The sequence below is a fragment of the Topomyia yanbarensis genome, chromosome 2 (assembly GCF_030247195.1).
Source record: "Topomyia yanbarensis strain Yona2022 chromosome 2, ASM3024719v1, whole genome shotgun sequence".
In the NCBI taxonomy this organism is placed as follows: domain Eukaryota; kingdom Metazoa; phylum Arthropoda; class Insecta; order Diptera; family Culicidae; genus Topomyia; species Topomyia yanbarensis.
The window spans coordinates 417,368,277-417,390,148 of record NC_080671.1 but is presented as its reverse complement, the minus strand read 5'-3'; the positions used below and the strand labels follow the sequence as shown (position 1 = coordinate 417,390,148).

Here is a 21,872-nt window from a genome sequence, read left to right as displayed (position 1 = left end):
TTACTTGGCAGTTCTTAACTGAACTGATATCTTAGCAAAGCCACAATTGAATAATGATTTTCATCGAAATGTATTTCGAATCTTAGTCAACTTTTAATGAAATCTCTGCTATTAAGATTTCGGCAAAAGATTGAAAAAAGCTGTGATTCAGTAGAAAAAAATTAGTTCAACTTTGCTCAAAATGGCACACATTTTTCATATGAGCCTAAATATCTATTATCTGTGATAGAACTGTTTGTTCTCATCCATACATATGGAGATCCGGAGCGTTCATCCTCGCGAAATACTAAGGCCGACGTAACATTGTAAAGATATCGATATAATTCCTGGTGTGATGGAACTAGATTAAGTAAAAATCTTTTATGGTCTATTCACACATACCAAAGTAGAAGTAAAAAACAAGGAAGGCGTATTTACCACCGAAACCCTCAAAACGACAAAAATCCGAATAGAACAAACCAGCACGAACGCGATAACTTTAAAAATGCAGCGTTATTGAGTGATACCAAAAAGGGGTTATCCCAGAGAAAACGGATTTATTCTCATAAAACTGCGTGCAGAGAACTAAACAATCTACAAAAACTTAAATTTAGTTTGATTTTTTTGTGTTTCGAATTCATATCGTCAGTAACTAGCACCAACTGGGTGTCTAGTTAGACGATGTATCTATACTAGTTCCTAAGTTAGCAATAGTTAGACACAAAAAATTTAAAACAGTTCTCACGACATATGTGAACGTCTGAGCAACTGACTTATCCTGAGTGATGTCCCGGGAAGCAAAAACAGAAGCTCTGGTTCGCTGACGAGAAAGCGAAAACGAACTCTTGTCTTACGGCTAGGGAGCCAAGCGGCTTGCATTATGCAGTCTTAATTCCCAAAAAAGGGAAAATTGGATTAAACCAATTTGCACAGTAAGGGCACAAAACCTAACTTAAATTAAGTTTGATTTTTTTTTGTGTTTACTGACTAGATGAATTCGAAACACAAAAAAAAACAAACTTACATGGAAAAAAATCCGTTCATAAATTCATGAATGACGTGATCAAGTTCCAATGTTATCAATGAAAATCGTAATCAAGTTCCAGAAATTATGGATAATAATCCTCGTATTCATGAAACTATGTGTTTTTAAAAAACTAGTTCTAGCAAAAATGTACACGGCGTTACATTGCAATTTTTGGTAGGGTTACGGTGGTTGTTCCCTGGACATGTTTAGTTTTTGTTATGATTCTTGTTCATACTTTGGAGATACTAGATATACTACAATATCAACCAAAACGATGGTCATTATTTCAGGAGCCTAGTCGTGATTTTCGTAATTTCTCATCACGTTACTATGAGTTTAATGTCGGATTTTTCTGGCAGAGTAGCACGATTTATGTTCATGATTTCAGGGTTTTAGTCACAATATTCGTAATCTATATTCACGTTTTCGTGATATTTTATTTACGAGTCTCGTGTTGAATTTCTCTGGCAGAGTAGTGTGACTTATGTTCATGATTTCAGGATCTCAGTAACGATTTCCTTAACTTCTATTCACGTTATCGTGATATTTTAGTCACACGTAGAGTAATTTTGTGTTCATGATTACAGGATCATAATCGCGATTTTTGATATTTTAATCGCGAGTAGTGTTATTTATGTTCACGACTTCAGCATCTTAGTCACGTTTTTCGTAATTTATATGCACGTTATCATGATATTTCATTCTTGAGCTCACGTTCGAATTTCACACTGCAGTGACTTGACTACGTGACAATATGATTTGGCTTTATGAACCCTATAATATATTTTTGATACCCAGCGCAGTTTTCGTTTTCTGTCCAGACATCACATTGAACCTTATCGAATGAATGATGTTGGAGGTCCTAATAGTTTTCTTATATCTGCTGCTCGCACCTAAATGGCGAACGCGAAATTATTGCGACGCCGAAAATGTCATGCCAATTTTCTTATAATGTTTAAAATCAAATCAAAACTTTAGGGTAGTTTTATACATATATTTACTTCAAAAATCAAAAGAAAAGTTAATCGATGGAGCCTTGAGTGTAAAATTGAACGCATTTTCGCTTGATGCCTTCCATCAAAGTCTTTACAGTGTCATCCGGTACCAGTTTCTTAGTTTTTTTCCATTTTCTTAACATGTCCTTCTCGTCTTTGACTGTCTTCTTGCTCTACCGAAGTTCTCGCTTCATCATTGCCCAGTACTGTTCCACCGGGCGCAGCTCCGGACAGTTTGGCGGATTCATGTCCTATGGAACAAAATGGACAGAATTGGCCTCGTACCACTCCAGGACACTTTTAGAATAGTGGCATGATACCAAATCTGGCCAAAATAGCGAAGCTTCGTCGTGCTGCTGCCAGAACGGCAAAAGGCGCTTCTCGAGGCACTCAGATTTGTAGATCTCGCCATTTATTGTGCCCTTTGTCACGAAAGGCTCACTCCTCAGTCCGCAAGAGCAGATGGCCTGCCAAATGAGATATTTGGAGGCGAACTTCGACATTTTCTTCTTCTTAAATTTGTCGTCCACATAGAACTTGCTCTTGCCGGTGAAAAACTCCAACACCGAAATTTGCTTAAAATCGGCTTTTATATACGTTTCGTCACACAGCAGCCATATTTTGTCAGCATCTACTCGTAGAGCTTCCGTGCCCGAGTTTTAGCCGTCGATTGTTGCCGCTCATCGCGGTTTGGGAAGTTCTGTACCTTGCATGTATGTAGTCCAGCTCTCTTCTTTGCATTCTGGACGTAGCTCTGCGACATGCCGATCTTTTTTGCCAAATCACGGCTTGAGACGTTGGGATTTGCTTTAATCACCTGCTTCACCTTTCCCTCCGTCTTTTTGTTCTCCGGTCCCGGTTTTCTTCCAGCTCCTTTGCCGTGGTCCAACGTCAACCGCTCCTGAAACCGCTTCAACACTCTGGAGACGGTTGAATGGTGAATGTTCAACATTTTTCCCAACTGCCGGTGCGACAGGTCAGGAAATTCCAGATCTTTGGAAAGAATTTGTTCTCTCGACTCGCGTTGGTTCAACTCCATTTTCGTTGAATCGAAAAACACGGCTTCGAGTTTGACAGAATGTAAACAATACACATCAATGAGAAAGTATGCAAAATTTGGTTGATTTTTACCCAATGGTAAAAAAGTTATGCCCTGTTGAATGTGTCGCAATAATTTCGTGTTCGCCCTTTATTAGTAGTCGCTATAGGCTGTACATAAATATATGACATTTCACGACAAAATCCAAATTTTGTGAAATAGTTCACATGAAAATTGCAAAACCATATGCAAAGTTGAAAATGAAAATGATTACGGATGTCTTCTAAATATCACAAGCACTAAATATAAATCGTGAATCATGTACTACGAGTCATGAACCAGTTCACAAATCAGTGAATAAAATTTCAGGATTTTGTAAAATATTTCACGAGCACGAATGGTCATGGTCGTGAAAATTATACTAGGAACTAGTTCACGAACATATGAACGATATTTTTGTATTTCGTGAACTAGTTCACAGCCACACATGGTCCGGTGTGACTATTATATTAGGAATCATGAATCAGTTCACGTTTCTATGAATAAGATTTCATGAATTTGTGAACATTTTTAAGAGCATGAATGATCTGTCGCTGGGAATCATAAATCGGTTCAGTTCATCTATAAATCAGTTCACGTATACATGAATAATATTTTTCGATTTTGTAAATTATTGCACGAGCTCGAATGTTAAATCGTATCTATTACACTAAGAATCATGAACTAGTTCACGAATATAAAAAAAAATATTTCATGCTTTTGTGAACTAATTCATGAACGTGGATGGTGAGTTGTGACTAATTCGCTAGAAATCAAGGATCAGTTCACGTATACATGAATAACATTGTGTGGTTTTGTGAACTATTTACCGAGCACGGTTATTGAATCGTGACTATTATATTTGGAATCATGAACTAGTTAACGATGATTGAAAGGATTAATGAATAAAATTCCGAGTTTTGCGAAATAGTTCACGCAGAAATATGTTTTCCAAAAGCTATGAATAAAATCACGATTCTACAATGTTCATAAAGCTGTGAACTAGTTTACGTACAGAAAATCTATTTAGTAATGGTATAACGGAAACCGTGACTGAAACAAAAACAAATATCTTCACAAATAAAAGCGTTATTTAGGCGTTACTGACTGGAAATGGAATATCATTATAAAACACACGATTTTTGTTCACTGTCCTGTTTTCGTAACGTAAAAACGTGATTGAACCTTAATTCATGGCACTTTATTTACGTTTTTTGTGTAATTTAAATTAGGTTTTGTGCCCTTAATGCGCAAATAGGTTTAATCCAATTTTGCCTAAATAAGCAGGTAAATTAAACTCACAAGTAGTTCAAATCGGCTGCAAGTAAGCCTAAAGCTCTTTACGAAATCGTCATTTCGCTACTGCTGGGCAGCTGCATATCAGATGATACGAGGTTCCGTAGTCGGATTCACAAAGATCACATGAAAATGACTCAGCACGCTGAATAGTTGCCATGTGATAATTGAGTTTGCAGGAGCCGGTTAAAGCCCTGGTCAACATGCCGCAGTGGAGTTTCCAAAAAAATTAGGAGATTTATCGAAATCACTGGACACGGTTGCTCTAGAAACGCCTTTGTTTCGCGACACGTTTGTAGATTTCTTTAATAATTGCGGTTCTCGGACGAAGCCCAGAACCGCATTTTTTCTTTTATCCACCTTGTCGAAATTGGTAGGGCGTGCTGAGGACGAACGAAGTCAATCGCTGCACCTGCACTGACCGATTCGCCAGCCCATTCATTTCCAGTAATACTGGAATGTCCGGGGACGCAGACAAGGTAGATAGTGTTGATAATTCTTCGATTTGGGTTCGGCACGCGATCACTAGCTTGGACCGTGATTTGTCTGAGCTAAGGGCCTTGATCGCAGCCTGACTATCGGAGCAGAAGTTTATAACTTTGCCGGACAAGCTCTATTGAAGGGCCGATTGTACTCTGCACATAATCGCGAAGATTTCTGCTTGGTATACATTACAGTGTCTACCTAGCGAGTGAGAATGTTCCGATCTCATTTCAAGACAGTAGACACCAGCACCAGCCCGTCCCTCCATCAAAGAACCGTCAGTGTAACAAATCACTTGCGTTTATTTTTGTTTATCCATATAACCGGACAACCACTCCTCTCGAGAGGGAATCTTCACATGGAATGTCCTGTAAGGAAAACTACATGGGAGTGTAATATCGCAAAAATATACCTCCCCTAGTCACCTCCCGTCTGTATGCACATGATAGAGCTTCTTGTTTGAGGTGTATGTGAAATGGTTTGATATTTAGAAGGGCTTCACGGGCAGCATTCGGAGTTGTCGTGAAAGCACCAGTCAACGCCATGCGCGCCATTCTTTGCAGATGGTTTAGCTTTGATTGAACCGTCATCACCTCTCCCTCGCCACCACACAAGGCATTTAAAATTCGATTATTTTTTAATGAATCTTGATGAAATTTTAACAACTGTATAAACGATCCATCTCACTAGTTTCTTAGTCATGAGGACAAAAAAATTAGTGAAATTAAAATGAAATGCACAAGTTTTATTAACTAAAAATTAAGCCGAAATAAGCATTGAACTTTTTTTTATTTCGATTACAGAGGTTTTAACCTTAGAACCATTTGCTACTTTTTTGGGGTCAGAAAAATTTCTTTAGGAAAATTTCTTAACCCTATATGCGACGTTGGGAAACAAACGCAGGTGTGCTGCGTACAAGGCAATCGCTTTGCCAACTACGCTATGCCCGCCACTTGAACAAATTCATGAGGGTGGTAGAAAACAATTTAGCGATTTATTGATTATAGGAAGAAAATTATCTATCGATTTAGATTACACCCTTGTACTATAAACAACGTATTCACTTGTCGCCCAAAATATCAAGTAAAATAATGATTAATGTGTGATAACCTTAACCCCCAGATATTACAACCTCTGTGGGAATTGACTCTGATCAGAGTGAACACTAAACGCCGATATCCGAAATTCCCCAATCTATAATTCCATACTAAATGAACAATTAAATCAGTTAGGCTGAAATTTCCCATCATGAACAACACAAAATTGTGGTACGGCATCAATTTGAGCGCGAATCATGCAAACAATGAAACTATTCAATTCCTACCGATTCGCACTGAATTTTAATACGAGAAGTATTTCCCCAACAAACGAGATAATATTGCCGCAGACCCACACTCCCCTCGGAAATTTCTAGACCGACCCACGGTTCACCATTCCGTGAGCAGAGGCATCCTTAGTTCGACCAACAACTGCATCACAATTTGCCTTCCCTTTCCGTCTGAATGCACCATTCGCCGCTAAATGACGAGCATGGTGGCGGAATGGATTTGAATAGCTTTCTGCCAGGGACTCGCAACAGTACAGCACAGAAGCAGACTATCTGAAATGAAACTCACTCTTGCGCTGATGCGCTATAAGCATGCACAATTAGTAACCATTCTGATTGATTGCAGCGGGAAATCAAAACCATTTCCCGAACGAGTTCTCTCATTTATAGGTCACAAGCTAATAGTGTGTTTATCATTTCTTTTTACTTCCAGGCCCTCCATCTGACGACACTGGTGCCGATTGGAATGCCTTCGCAACCTTTGGATGAAGAAACTTTTTCGTTGGCACCGAACGATGGCTTTGATGGTCGCAGGCGCCGTCGGCTTGGCAGAAAACGAAAGCGAAGACCACTGCAAGATGACTACTGGCAGGGAAGTCCTCGGGATGAGGAACCAGAAGTATTCTACCGTGGTGGCGCCGCAGATCAAGAAGTAACATTCACACCACCCGATCGAAAGCGGACCTATCCACGTTGGGATGCTAGCAACGGTGGAGCCATTTTACGACAAAGACCCGACCGATGGGCCAATCCCTACAGTGATGCAGTGAGCCCACAGTTTTCAACTAGCAGCGATCCACCGTCTCGTCCACGACCGTACGAAACGACCAACAGAGGCAGAGAGAATTTTCCACCTATTGACGGCAATAGGCAAAGAAGACTCCCCCGACCGGAGGAAATCGCAACTACAACCTCCGGTTATAAAGCCAATCGAAAACCATACTCACAAGCGAAACGAAACGAAGAGGACGGTGGATCGTCCGGTGAGACTGGTAAGGGTGCCGCAGCCGATCTCAAAACTCTACTCAAACAATCCGGTGGCCTTAGCCTCAGTGAGATTCTCCAGCAACGAAATATTTCTCTTCAAGATCTAATCAAAGGCAAACAGATGGCTTTAGCCGCATTAACTCAGAGTCCACTGGATTCTCAAACTATTACCGAAGCCGAAAATGACATCACTTCAATAATACCTACCTTGTCCAGCGTTAAGGTCCGAATGCAAGAGGAAACCACTGCCAAACCAGACTTCAGTGACATAAAAACCATCAAACGGATTCCTGTATATTCACCATCCGCGGCACCAATGGTCGCAACAGAGATTCCAACAACCATTTCTTCAACTACTACGACCACTGAATCTACACCATCTGCCCACGATGAAACCAATTCGGTCGAAGACATCATCACCCTGGATAACCTCGGAACTGGCAATGATAACGTCGCCATCTTTCCCACGGTTGAAATCAAACAGCTCGCCCTGAACCCGGTATTACCAACGGTTAAAGAAGAACGCCTACGACCCATCAAGGGAGTCGCCTCACGCATACGACCCGACCTAAGCAATTCCAACATCCGCACTGAAGAGATATTCTCCGCAACCAAGAAACGCTACGAAAATGCTAAATCATTTGCCACGGCTGAATCGTGGCATTCATCTACCGCCAGTCCCATATCCGTCACTGGATCAACAGTACGCGAAAGGTGGACTCCATCACCAGGATTGTACGAAAAACGAGAACAGTTCTTGCAGAAACTCAATCAGAATAAAGTACGAAATCGACCTTCTTCAACGGCCTCAACCGAAACTCATAGTGAAAATCCGGAGGAGCAACCCGACGCTCCCGAGCAGGAAACATCAGTTCAAACTTCCTCCGAACGAACTCTGATGCGTGTTCCGGCCGCAAGGAATCGGCTCTCAATAAAACCAAAACTGAGAACTTCACCACCATCTCCTCCACCAGTTCCCCCTCAAGCACAGTCCACCGAAAGCCACAGTCTCGCCGACGTGGAGTTCCACGACGAAGCGGAAAACGTCACCAAACTGCTCGAAACCGAAGAGCCCGAGCTGAACATCATCGAGAAGTTCACCTCCTTCGAGGATACAAAAACAAGCAGCGAACCACAGTCTGCGATCAGTTCGTCCGACCCAGCCACCAACGAGGGTGAGCTTCCTGTACCCAGTGAAGATGATGTGATCGAGCGCATTAACCAAAACACGCAACGTTCGTTTACGGACAGCCTGGAAGACTACTTTCGCGATGTGACGGAAAGCAATCCTTCACTGTTCAACGACCTTGGACCGATCACACTGTCCGACGATAAACGGGAGATCTTGGAGTTGATGGAAGATCGCCGGATAGGAGCTCGGCTGGCAAAGGTTCTGTCCCAGCGAAACATGACACTCGATGAACTGCTGGAACACAGAAAGCGAGGTTCCAGCCAGCTGCACCTGTCGGAGATTATCAACAGCAAGGTTAAACCGATCGAGGAAAAAATGGATATCGTGACGGCATTTGAACACTTCCCTCGATTCAACATCGGAAATCTACGCAGTATTCGACCGGATGACATCAAACAAGATTCGCAAGGTTTCAGTTATTTCACGTCGATTATAAACATTCGACCAACGGATGAAATCTACAAGGAAGGACGATCCATGCAGGATGATCGTCATCGAGAGCACAAGTTTCTCGACTGGAAGCAGCAACCGCACTCCCATACCGCAAATCACAAAATGGATGGCGTTCATTTTTTAGGTAACGGCGGAACGAAGGGTGGGCTGATCACCCCTTCACGAATGTCCGCCGATGCCGAGTTTGACAGCAGCAATGACCAAAGCAGTGACCTACTGGACCTGGAACTGACCGGTCATGGTTTCAACCATCGACACACGGTTACGATCGAGAGTGCCTCGATGCCGCTTGGTGTCCGCTCGGCGATCGTGGCCAGTGCCTGTATTGTGGGAGTCTCACTAGCAATCTTTGCACTGATCTTTGTTGTCTGTCGGTGGCGACAGCGACGGAGGAACAAACTGAACTACACGGAAAATTTCAACATGGCCAAGGGCCAACTACCGAACATGCACAACGAAGGGCTTAAGACGCCACTGAACGATCAGGTGGTGTACACGACGGGCCAACATATGCAGCAGATGCCTTTCCAGCGGAAGGATAGCAAGGTGAACGCGATGGATCCGAACTCCCAGGAGGTGCAGGACTATCTGTGGGATACGATGCGGAAGCCGTTTCAGTAGATAGCGGGGCTACGATGGGAGTCGCGAATGTGTAGAACGCCATAGGTACCGAGGAGGAGTTTGTGAATACAGGTGAGATTAGCTAGAAACTATAATGGTTTCACATGAGAACAAGTAGGGTCATGAGCCCATTCTGAATATTTTGGGGAATTGCTAGGCGTACACTCGATGCAATGTGTATAATAATTGGAAGGATGTAATCTGTATTTTTCGCTTCAAATGGGCATTTGAAACGACTCAATGCTTAACGGTGCCGTGTGTGTTTTCCATATTTAAACCAAATGAAAACTACTAAAAACATTTAATTTGTTGGAGTTATTGAATATTTGTTTCGGTTTGAGTTGAAGTTTTTTGTTCAAATTTGGGCCAAAAACTCAGTGAAACATTTACTGACGGTAAAAATGGTGCTTAGACTTCTCGGTGTCGCTTTCATCCAGTTCCATCTCCCATGCAGTTCAGTACTGATATCATTTAACATGGTTGCCCTACCGGAAAGTTTCGTTTTGCAGAACAACTAAAGAAATGTGATTAAAAGTGAGAACGTGTGAAATTTAGATTACCGTGTATATAAAACATGACAAACTAGAAGTTTGCATACACGACTTAGCACCGTTAACCCCCCTTGAGCCGATCGCACAAGTACACATCACAATGCGGTGAATTGGAACCCGTTACACCTAATTTTTGAAGAGTGAGAAGCATGGTATGTGTTTTTCAGACAATAAATTCAGCAAAAAAAAAGTTTAAAGTTGATGAAAGACCATGGTGAACGTCAAAGACAACTGAGGCCTGTTCTTTGCGAGCGTTGGTTATTTAAATTTCCATTACTAGAAACGCAAAGCAGTCGTGCGTCCCTTTGGTCTAGTTAGCGAAAACCCAATTGTTTAGCTGATAAGAAATCATTTGCCTCGACCCAATTATCGAACAACTTCCAGATATAGATTTATTCGGCCGATATGAGCTGTGGTCGGAGGCTTGTTTTGCTGGTACCCTCACTTGCTTCCAATTGTCCAGGACAATGTCACACAAACTTGTTGAATGGGTTCAACAAGCGTCTTTTAGCAGAGGTTGGATGATTCTTCGACAATTTATGTTAATCTGGTCTGGTAATCGAGCTTTATTGTTTTATGTTAAGTGAGCAAGTAAGTAACTACACCGTCTAAAACGGATCGTTCACAGTGTCAAGAGAGGATCCGACGCGTTGGAATTACCGTACCGGTACAGAACCTTCTTAACGAAATCCAGCGGTTGGGCTACTCGATATTTTCGCTAGTACTGATTCGATTACACATGGGGAAGGGTTCCAAAACGTGTAACAGGTCAGACTCGATTATCCGGGAATCTCACCCAGGATAATCGAGTCAAACTTTTGTGTGTTATTTTATTAATTTAAGCTGAAATTGAAATTTAAACGGGCAGTGCAAATTTTCTTTTTATGATAAATATAAATGTTTGGCTCTAGTCGATATTTCAGAACTTCAAAGTGTGATTAATCTTTCAGTTGGTTTTCATTTAGTATTTATATTGGTAACGAGTAAACAGTATCGGTTTTGTATAACTATTTGTACAAGCATTCAAAGACAAACTTTTTAATAAGGTGTGTCTTTGGCTATACAGGTCAAATTCAATTACTCGGTGATTCGATTGTCCGGGGATTTTCCGATGATGGTATACTAGTACAAAAATTAAAGTAAGTAATTAAGCTGGGCGACGTCGCATTCCTTGATTCCTGTTTTATTTACAAGGTGATGTCACATGTTGCTAAGTCTCGCGGATTTGTCGTATGTAAATCAAACTTACGAGTCGACCTCGCTGTTCGGCTGTACCATACGTAATGCATTTATTTAATTCTTTTTACTTTACAGAGGCCTCGCTCTCGGGTGGCATGCTTCCAAAATGAATTTCTACGTCCGAGTTTTGAAAATCTGTGTTAACTCTATCGACAGTGAAGTGAATCCTTGCGAAGTTTCGATTCTATAGCTCTTGATTTATGTATGGGACACGTCAAGTTTTGCTCTGCGAATAGGAACAAATGTATTTAGAGGTTGGATATTCAATATAAAAGGCGACAAAGCCATTCTAGCTCTAGATTCTGCCGGAAAACTATCCTGGATTGCGATTTCCATTCTAGCTCCTTCAGAAGTGAGAGCGGATTCAGTCGAGGAACTCCGCGGATTCAATATCAGCAGAGCCAGAAGTCTAGACATCAGAGTTTTCAACTTCATAGCGCTTTAGCAAGACTGGATGGATATACCGGTGAGATCGTTCAATTTTTTTTTTTCGAGAGTTGTCCTACTGGAGCTGTAGAGCTAGGCTCCCCGTCAGAATCACATACTACAATTTGCAGACGAGACAGGCAATGTCGCCCAAAAAAACACTGCATTAGGCCAATTGTAGCGGGCCGTGATTCTGAATGTGATATTCATTGTACGGTTCAGGTATGTGCGGGCGTAGGGACTCGCGATAGCGTGTATCATCGCGAAGGGCTCGAACATTTGTACGTTAACGTGCTCAATCGCGTTTGTATGTCGCGTGCGCGTTTGTATGTCGCGTGTGCTAAAGTGTATGAACTTCGCGTGTATAAATTCTATTTTATAACCGTGTGCCTTTCGCATATTCGCGTGTGTTCTAGAATGATCGCGCGCGGACCGTGAATCTGATACTTAATTTTTGATTTTTGGTGTACGGTTCAGATTCCAGAAGAAAGTGGGTTCTTACATATCATTAGAATTCCCATTAATGTCGCCGTAGAACGCGTGGTCTAGTGGATATGAGCTTTATTTTTTTTTTGATTGGTCCAACTGAATGTATGGACCTAAATTGCTAGAATAAAGGCTAAAGATTTCCGGACGTGACCGATTCATGATCGCGCGCGTTTGCGGGTTCGCGTTTGAGACCGCGTTTGTAACGTCATAAGTACTAAAACGTTCACACAATTGCCGGAGTGTTATCAAGTTTACGCGATCTCGGGCATAGGTGTGCGTAGATGATCGCGAAGGGCTTAAGCGTTCGTATGTTGACGTGTTTGTCGCGTGTGCCCGCGTGTATGTGACTTTGCGTGTATAAATTCGATTTTGAAACCCTGCGGCGCTTCATATATTCGCGGACCGTCATTCTGATCTTTAGTTTTCGGTGTACGGATCACATTCTGACAGAGAGAGAGAGTTACCCCATATCACTAGAGTTTCCGGTCATGTCGCCATGGAACGTTTTGTCTAGTGGATATGGGAGTTATTTTTCAATTTTATTATTTTTTTATTAATTAACAAGGACCTAGATTGTTTGTACCGAGGATAGAGACTTCCGGACGATCCCGATTCATGATGGCGCGAGCGCGGGAGTTTGTAGGTTGACGCTTGAGATCGTGTTGGTAAGTTTATGAGTGCTGAGATTTTCACCTTATCACCGGGGTGTAATCATGTTTGCGAGTTCGTAGGTTGCTTGGAAAATCGCGAGGGGCTCTAACGTTTGTGCGCTGACGTGATTTTGTAACGTGTGTTCTTGAATGGTCTCGCGAACCGTGAGTCTGATATTAAATTTTCGGTGCGCGGTTAGAATTCTGGCAGAGAGTGGGATCGTTTATATCGATAGGGTTCCCGGTCATGTCGCCATGAGACGTGTTGTCTAATAGGTATGTGCGTATTTTCTTAATTGGTCCAGCTGAAGGCATGGACCTAGGCTTCTAGGATCAAGAATAGACTTCCGGACGTGATCGGTTCGCAATCGCGTGCGCGAAGGCATTTTTGTAGGTTCCCGCTTGAGACCGCGTTTGAGAATGTGTGAGTGTTAAGACGTTCACTATCACCATCTTTGCTGACCCGGCTGAAGGCGGGAGTAGAATGGCAGTATAGGATTCGAAAAGAAGAGATAAAAGACAATATATGAGAGACGCAATAGATTAGACAGGTACAAGATACAGCTAAAGTTATGATCATCACATGAAAGACATACATTAGTACTTCAAACTCTATCAATATTTGAATAGCCAACCACCACACATAGCACATCCTTTCTCAATTATCTATTTGTTACTGGTTGATTGTTGTTTATGAGTGGGTGAATAGAAGAAAGTTAAAGAACAGAAAAAAAGCTCCTATCAGCCCTCCCGGCCTCCTCGATACACCACTATCGAGGCGTATTGTAATCAACATCTTGAAGCGGGCTTCTTATATAAATAAAATCTTGCGTCATAATGATTGGTGGATTATTGACATAAGAACTAATTAACCTCTAGTAGTAGCACTTGGTGCAAATAGAAACCAAAAAGAGCGAAGGGTCCTTATATTTAGATAATTCTATTGAGTCTATTGTGGCCTGATGATGTTTACAATACCGTCAATCCTCCTGCGAGAGGGATAAAGAAATAGATATTAATAGATAATAGAATAGATAAGATAATAGATAACACAGAAATAGATATTACATGCATCTAAACTACTTTTAGGTGTTTGGTGATGTGGTTCACGTGGATAGGATTTCTTCAAAAACTACGTGTTTCAGTTTATTAAGTTGATCTAGTTGAGCATTAACTAGTGGCTGAACAGTATGTTTAAGAGAAGGTTCCATCCATAAGAGATAAGAGACCAAGTATTTTAAACTTCCCCTGGTAGTGCAAAAATGCTCTATAAACTCGTAAATAAACTTTCCAAAGTAACTCGTATCAAATCATGAACAGAAAATCATATTATCAGTATCCAATAAGCCAACACCATCTCCTTTCACAACGAAACAACCAGTACGCATTACGGCTTGCCGGAGGAAACAAACACACAGATAAATTCACCACGGTGCACACTGGAACGCGCGCCGCACAGAGGAGTAATTGGGGTCGAATCCTGGCCAAAATTATTTGCTGCTGCAATTGTTGTTATTATGCCTTAATATGAACTAAAAATAGACAATTACTAGATTTTGGAACAATTTGGCATCTACCCCCTACCAGTGCAGAGGTCAATTTTCTATATCCTTTCGAATACTAGTAATTTCTAGGTGATCTTTGTAAAACATTTGTTTTTCCAGTTGCATAAACATTTGATCAGTGGGAAAGGGAGAAGAAAAGGGACGCGTGTGCATATTTTCATAGAGATACATTTTGGCAAACATAGGCCCTACAGCATTTCGGTGTACCTCAAATTAGTAAAAATTTCAATATTTCCAAATCGCTTGGGATTGGTGGATCGGACAAGATCGGAAGAGTTCGAATATTTTTTGTACAGCTGAAATCTTGTTTTGTAATGCTGCTTTAGCAACATTGCCGGATCTAGCCGTATAATGTAACTTTTTTATCATTCAAATTTGGAATAAAATGTTTAAAAAGGTATTTTTTAAAGTTGGTGCAATACACAGCAAGCCTACTTTTTTTAGTTAGTTTTAAGCTGAAGTTAAATAAACGGTTGTGTTGAACTACGTTTGTAATAATATTGTCTTATTGAATACAGTCATCATCACTAGAAAGCGATTTTGCTGAATATATAACGAAAACGATTAAAATATCCCTTAAAATATCACCATTGGGCATACATGCAAAAATTCTTTTTGATATACTCCTAATTTTGCCACGTTATACAGTAGGTTCTTAGGTATGTAAAAAATAATATAACGAAACAAAAAAATCGAAAAAAAAATATTTTGGTTTTTGGGCAAGAATTTGTTCTAGTTACTCCTCTGTGCGCCGTGGTGAATTTATCCGTACAAGCACCTGACGCCACATATAATTTAAAGAACAAGAGAGCGCGGTTATCGCACCAAACCACCCCATCGCCAATCCATTTATTCAGCTCTGAAAAAAATAATTGTTGTGTGCAAGACACGACCACGATGACATTAAAAATGCAGCCAGTTTTATGAGCAAGCAATATTATCCGTGGCCAAATTAGAACCCGGTAATTCCATAGACTGTTTCAGAACTACACACAGGCATGCTATTTGTCACTAGAGATAATTGTTGAATTTTTAAATTATAACCTATAGTGTGATAAGTTCAAGTTTTAAAAAAGTTTTATTCAAATCCATGAAATGGGAACATAAATTAATGATGCTCACAAACAAAACCTTACATCTATCTTTAAATATCTGCTATCAAATCAAATGTTTGCAAGCACGATAGAAAAATAACTGGTCATAAATCAAATTATTCGTAAACGAAGAAAGTTTAACATATTATCTTTATATATTCGGTGGTTTAATTAACATTAATTCTGAAATGTTCTATATTTGGGGTCCTAAAAAGAACGATTTTAAGGGAATCATTCAAATTAACTGTTTTGTATGTGGGGTCCTGAAAAGGACCATTGGTGGAATCCTGAAAAGGAATTTTTGTGGGATACACAAACACGCGTGCTATGGAATGAAAAATACTAAACTAACTAAGGGCTTTTGGTTTAACAAAAATACCATGCAGAATGGAACGATTAGTCAGCTGCAAAAAAAGGTTTGCCATCTCTTCCAGCTGCACGTTACTTACATCAGATAAATATTTCGAAATGAAAAGAAACAACCTTTCTCTTCAGCATCTACCTAATATGAAATACTGATCCCAGTCAAAAAGGGCAAGTTGCTTGCTAGCGGGGGGCTATTTGCCAACTCGGATGCGCTAATTGCCCTACAATTTGACAGCAATTTGCTGGCAATTAGGGGGCTATTTAAAATGCAACATTTGGGCGATTTGCCGCCGTCATTTTTTTGCCGCTCTACCCGCCCTTAAATCGCCCCCAAATCGCCCAGGGAACGCGCCATTTAATCGCCCTTAATTGCCTGATATGAAAATTAAAAATAACACTTATTTTCGGATTCATTATCTACTCTCATAAATTTATCAGTACACTAGGTAATCACCACCAAACTATAGGAAGAATTCATGGTGAAATTTGTATTGCACACCAAAGCTTACCACAATCTGACTTCCATTTAAACTTTAGGTTAGAGATCTTGTTCCACTATATTTTCACACGATTCCACAATTTCCCACATTTGTTGCCTAAATTAAGTGCACTACACAAACAAAGTACAGGTGAGAACACGCCAATTCCATTTCAGTCGCCAGAAAATTTCAACCAAGTCCATTTCAGCCGCCAGAAAATTTCTCTAAGTGTTGAAATAACCTTTAAGTCGCATTAGCAAATTGCATTTGTTCCTAGGGGCAATTAGCATAGGCGAGTTGAGACAAACGTCAAACTGGTTAAATCGCCTGACCATGCTCGTCCACATTTTTTTTGACCGGGATAGCTTGAAACGTGACATCGGCTTTTATCACTTTCGCACTGATGATGGAAGGACTGCCTTCATGCAGAATAACGAAAAAATATTTGCGGATTCCTTTTGGTACGGCTTTCGCTAGCTGGCAGTGTTGCCACATCCTCCAATTTGCTGAAGCATTGCAGAATTTTGGATTATGTTTCCGAAAAACTATTTTTAATAAATCACAGATTTTCGCTAATTTCAACCTGGAAATGTACTTTAAATAGCTGCATTTTTGTATTGTTTCGGAAAGATAAATTTAAACAAATAACAGATTGTTGCAAATTTCAGATTGTCAATATACGCGCACGCAACAAATAACGAATATAAACTGCGCAATCGGATTATCGCTGTCAATGATTGGAAATATTCAAATTTTTTCTTCATTGTTTGGTCTAGCCCTCAAAAGGGCTTTTAATTTAACAATAACATGTAGAATGGAAGAATTAATCAGCTTCAACTGAGGTTTGACAACTCTTCCAGCCGCGCGCTATTTACATCGGATCACCCCCAGCGGTAGTAGTGATCAAATGCAGCACTCATCGCTGCGCATTGTCAACATGCATGATTGCTACTGCTATTCTTTACGGCCCGACGTTTGCCGGGAAAATGAAGTCGTTCGAGGAATGATATTCTTTAAATAGTCGATGATGACGTCATTCATAGAAGCGTAGTGTGCTGGGTGCTCAAATCTGTCGTACGAGACGCTATAGGCACGATGTTACTTGTCTGGCAAAAGAGCAGCAACTGATTCAAACAGGTACGCGGCACATTTATTTATAACTTTTTGTGTTCGTTTGAATCACCAACTTGCTCCCCATTGACGGCGCTGCCGGGGATAGATTGACTGATGTATGGAATGTATCATTTCATGATTAGAATCATCAGAGCCTGGCGGCAGTCATGGTATCTATTACCTACCATCGAAGAATGTGAGCTGACATGAAACGCAGCAGCTGCTACGCTTACAACGTCAGAACACAAACTAACGAATTTTTCTTGTGTTCTCTTTTTATACGCGTCGCAGTTCCTTCGATGAAAAAGATGCAGTCCCAGCAACGCTTGCTTTTTGAGAGAATTGTACCAACCAATCATGGATCAGATAATTACTACTTTCATAAAATCCATTCTTTCCGCTATTTTTGGTAATTGTACATACTACCGAATGGGATACAAAATTGTTGTACATATTTCCAATCAGAAGCGTAATAATCTTATTTTTTCATTCAGTACAAAGGCAGATATTCACGTTTAAAAAATCGGGTAAAATTCTGGCAGAAAATTTTGAAACGGGACCCCTATATTGAAACGTTAGAAGTATTCTACTTAAAAAAACAAATTTGGAAATATGCAATACCAGATTTGAAATTTTCACAAGAAAAAAGTATCGCTTACTGATTTTCCCAGGTAAATGTAAGCTAAACGCCAGTCAGAAAGAACGCTGAAAATCGTGTTAAACGGTGTAAATTTACAATTACATTTTTTACGTTTTAACGACATTCAATTAGCTAGAGATTACTGGGTAGGGAAAGTTATGAAACTTAGAGCCATAGTACTCAAGTGAGAGCAAGGATGTGAAGTAAATAGATCGGAAAACTAGAAGTGGCAGGGTCATTAGAACAGGCTTAATATCGTACGGGCTTAATCTTTGCCTTCTGTTACTGAGGGTCGAGCTTAGGCAGAATAACTACGAATCACCCGAGTTCACTAACATGTGTCCTGATAAAGGTAGACGTATCTATCTTTGCATCTACTACAATGAAATCAATCCTACCATCATCAACTTCAGGTAAACTACAAACGGTTCTACGAACCGACAGCAATGAGTATCAGCGCAACAAAGACTGTGCCATAGCTAGCATAGCTCCTCTAAACCAACAAACAGCACTACCAAAGAACAAGCAGTTGTCAAACAAGGTCGTGACCCACAAGGCCAATGGACAATCAAAAACGTTTGAACTAGGAACCCCAGACCATCAACAGCGAAGGCACCGTGGACGCGCACGACAGCTCAATAGTAAATGAACTAATTGACCCTCAAGCAGTAGCTGGCGATCATGCTAATGGATTCCCTCCAAGAAAGTAAATCTCCACACGAAATAACAAGTTTCGTAGATAAAATCCAACAACTATACTCATCAGCCTAATCAGAACACCTTTCCTTGCGGGCCATCACTAGGGGTTTGCTCAGAAACACAAGTAGTGTTTTCGTTTTTGGAACTAGCGAACAATCCGGCGCTAGTTTAATCATGTCACTAAGTTAGTGCCGGATTCTGATGAGACGAAATTGAAACGCAAATTCCATAACTAACTTAATTATAACGTGTAAAAGTGGTTTAAAGTAATTCTCTTCAGTGGCAAAAATAGCTTTTACCTAAGTTTTGTTCACTAAGAAGAAATATATCGTAGTGCATTTGCTCCGATCCAATTATCATTCGACCAGTATGAGTTGTGGTCGGAGTAGAGTGCAATATTTAGACGAAGCATAAGCATAATGCTCACGACTAATTTGTACCGATTTGTCAAGTATAGCTCTCCGGTCAACGAAGAGCATTGTACTTTGAGTGACTTAGCGGTACGATTTGAATTCGTAGTTATAGTACGAAGTCCGTTGGTACACTCATATTGGCCATTTTTGAAACTAAGGGTCAGTCGACCTAAACTAATTTAAACCCAAGATGTGGTGATAACCTTACGTACACTGTTGATGTATCACTAAAAAAAATTAAATGATGTGCGAAAAGTTAAAACTATTCGTCGTCTTGACCAACCCGGAGAAAAAGACTCCGGTTTTTGGGAGATCTCTCTCAAAAACCGGAGTCTTAGGATCAAACTCATCTCAATTCGTGTGGGGCAATGTCATCTCAATTCGTGTGGGGCAATGTTATCTCAATTCGTGTGGGGCAATGTTATCTCAATTCGTGTGGGGCAATGTTACAGAAACTTGTTGAATGAGTTCAACGTGTTGAACGATGCTAAAGGGCTAACACGAAATTATTGCGACACCGAAAATGTCATGCTAATTTTCTTATAATGTTTAAAATCAAACCAAAATTTTAGGGTAGGTTTATACATATATTTACTTCAAAAATCAAAAGAAAAGTTAATCGATGGAGCCTTGAGTGTAAAATTGAACGCATTTTCGCTTGATGCCCTCCATCAAAGTCTTTACAGTGTCATCCGGTACCAGTTTCTCAGTTTTGTTTTCCATTTTCTTAACATGTCTTCTTGCTCTTCCGAAATTCCCGATTCATCATTGCCCAGTACTGCTCCACCGGGCGCAGCTCCGGACAGTTTGGCGGATTCATGTCCTTTGGAACAAAATGGACAGAATTGGCCTTATACCACTCCAGGACACTTTTAGAATAGTGGCATGATGCCAAATCTGGCCAAAATAGCGGAGCTTCGTCATGCTGCTGCAAGAACGGCAAAAGGCGCTTCTCGAGGCACTCAGATTTGTAGATCTCGCCATTTACTGTGCCCTTTGTCACGAAAGGCACACTCCTCAGTCCGCAAGAGCAGATGGCCTGCCAAATGAGATATTTGGAGGCGAACTTCGACATTTTCTTCTTCTTAAATTTGTCGTCCACATAGAACTTGCTCTTGCCGGTGAAAAACTCCAACACCGAAATTTGCTTAAAATCGGCTTTTATATACGTTTCGTCGTCCATCACACAGCAGCCATATTTTGTCAGCATCTACTCGTAGAGCTTCCGTGCCCGAGTTTTAGCCGTCGATTGTTGCCGCTCATCGCGGTTTGGGAAGTTCTGTACCTTGTATGTATGTAGTCCAGCTCTCTTCTTTGCATTCTGGACGTAGCTCTGCGACATGCCGATCTTTTTTGCCAAATCACGGCTTGAGACGTTGGGATTTGCTTTAATCATCCGCTTCACCTTTCCCTCCGTCTTTTTGTCCTCGGGTCCCGGTTTTCTTCCAGCTCCTCTGCCGTGGTCCAACGTCAACCGCTCCTGGAACCACTTCAACACTCTGGAGACGGTTGAATGGTGAATGTTCAACATTTTTCCCAACTGCCGGTGCGACAGGTCAGGAAATTCCAGGTCTTTGGAAAGAATTTGTTCTCTCGACTCGCGTTGGTTCACCTCCATTTTCGTTGAATCGAAAAACACGACTTCGAGTTTGACAGCATGTAAATTAGACTGCCCAGAAAAATAATGAATTTTTGAAAACTCAATCGGCCCACCCCTGATTCGATTACTAGTGCCACCAGGAGTACTTGCACCAAATTTGAAGCAAATCAGACAAGTCTAGCTACCGGACCAACGCTACTGAAGTTTGTATGGGATTTTGCGACAATTTACTTGGAGAAAACCCACTAACTCGCATTTTTTCCGCTAGATGGCACTGTATGCATCGTATTATCACTATAAGTAAAAATAAGAAAGATAATTTAATTGTCTACAACTTTGCCGAAGACTACTAGTCAATCCGGCTTTGTTAAAAGAAGTTATTCAACTTTTAACGAAGTGATGTCTGAGTCAGTTTTCTATGGGGCCTAGTTGTGCTTGGTTGTGTATCAGTACTCGATTCCCACGAAATATACATTTTTGTGAAATAACCGTTAGATGTAGCTCATTAGTATGTTCAGAAGAGTTGTAGTAAATAATACGAGTCATGTTTTGGTTGAAAAATTTTAGTTCCAACTGTGATCGCATAGAGGGCGCCAACACTAACTTTTCATAGAAGAGAGATAGAATATCTAAATGTTCGGAAGAATTATTGAAAAATGCCTGCTCTACAACTTTGTAGAAGACACCTAATATCTATCTCTTTCCGTTGAAAAGTTAGTGTTGGCGCCCTCTATGCGGTACAATGTGGAACTAAAATTTTATAACCAAAACATGACTCGTATTATTTACTACAACTCTTTTGAACATTCTATTGAGCTAAATTCACCGATTATTTCACAAAAATGTTTAGTTCGTGGGAATCGAGTACTGATACACAACCATGCACTGCTAGGCCCCATAGAAAACTGACTCAGACATCACTTCGTTAAAAGTTGAATAACTTCTTTTAACGAAACCGGATTGATTAGCAGTCTTCGACAAAGCTGTAGACAATTAAATTATCTTTCTTATTTTCACTTATAATGATAATACGATGCATACAGTGCCATCTAGTGGCAAAAATGCGAGTTAGTGGGTTTTCTCCATGTAAATTGTCGAAAAATCTCATAC

General features: G+C 40.6%; 2 protein-coding genes across 6 annotated transcripts in view; one reads left to right on the top strand and one right to left on the bottom strand.

Moving 5' to 3' along the window:
* The window catches only part of LOC131685193 (actin-histidine N-methyltransferase), a 317,693-nt gene that overhangs the window by 290,438 nt on the left and 5,383 nt on the right, over positions 1 to 21,872 (bottom strand). The gene's annotated exons all lie outside the window — the stretch shown is intronic.
* The window catches only part of LOC131685192 (uncharacterized), a 160,209-nt gene that overhangs the window by 135,619 nt on the left and 2,718 nt on the right, over positions 1 to 21,872 (top strand). The window contains exon 2 of the mRNA XM_058968734.1: positions 6,619 to 9,510. Within this exon, the coding sequence (XP_058824717.1) occupies positions 6,619 to 9,438 (2,820 nt within the window). The 3' untranslated portion in view covers positions 9,439 to 9,510. The remainder of the gene's footprint in view (positions 1 to 6,618; positions 9,511 to 21,872) is intronic.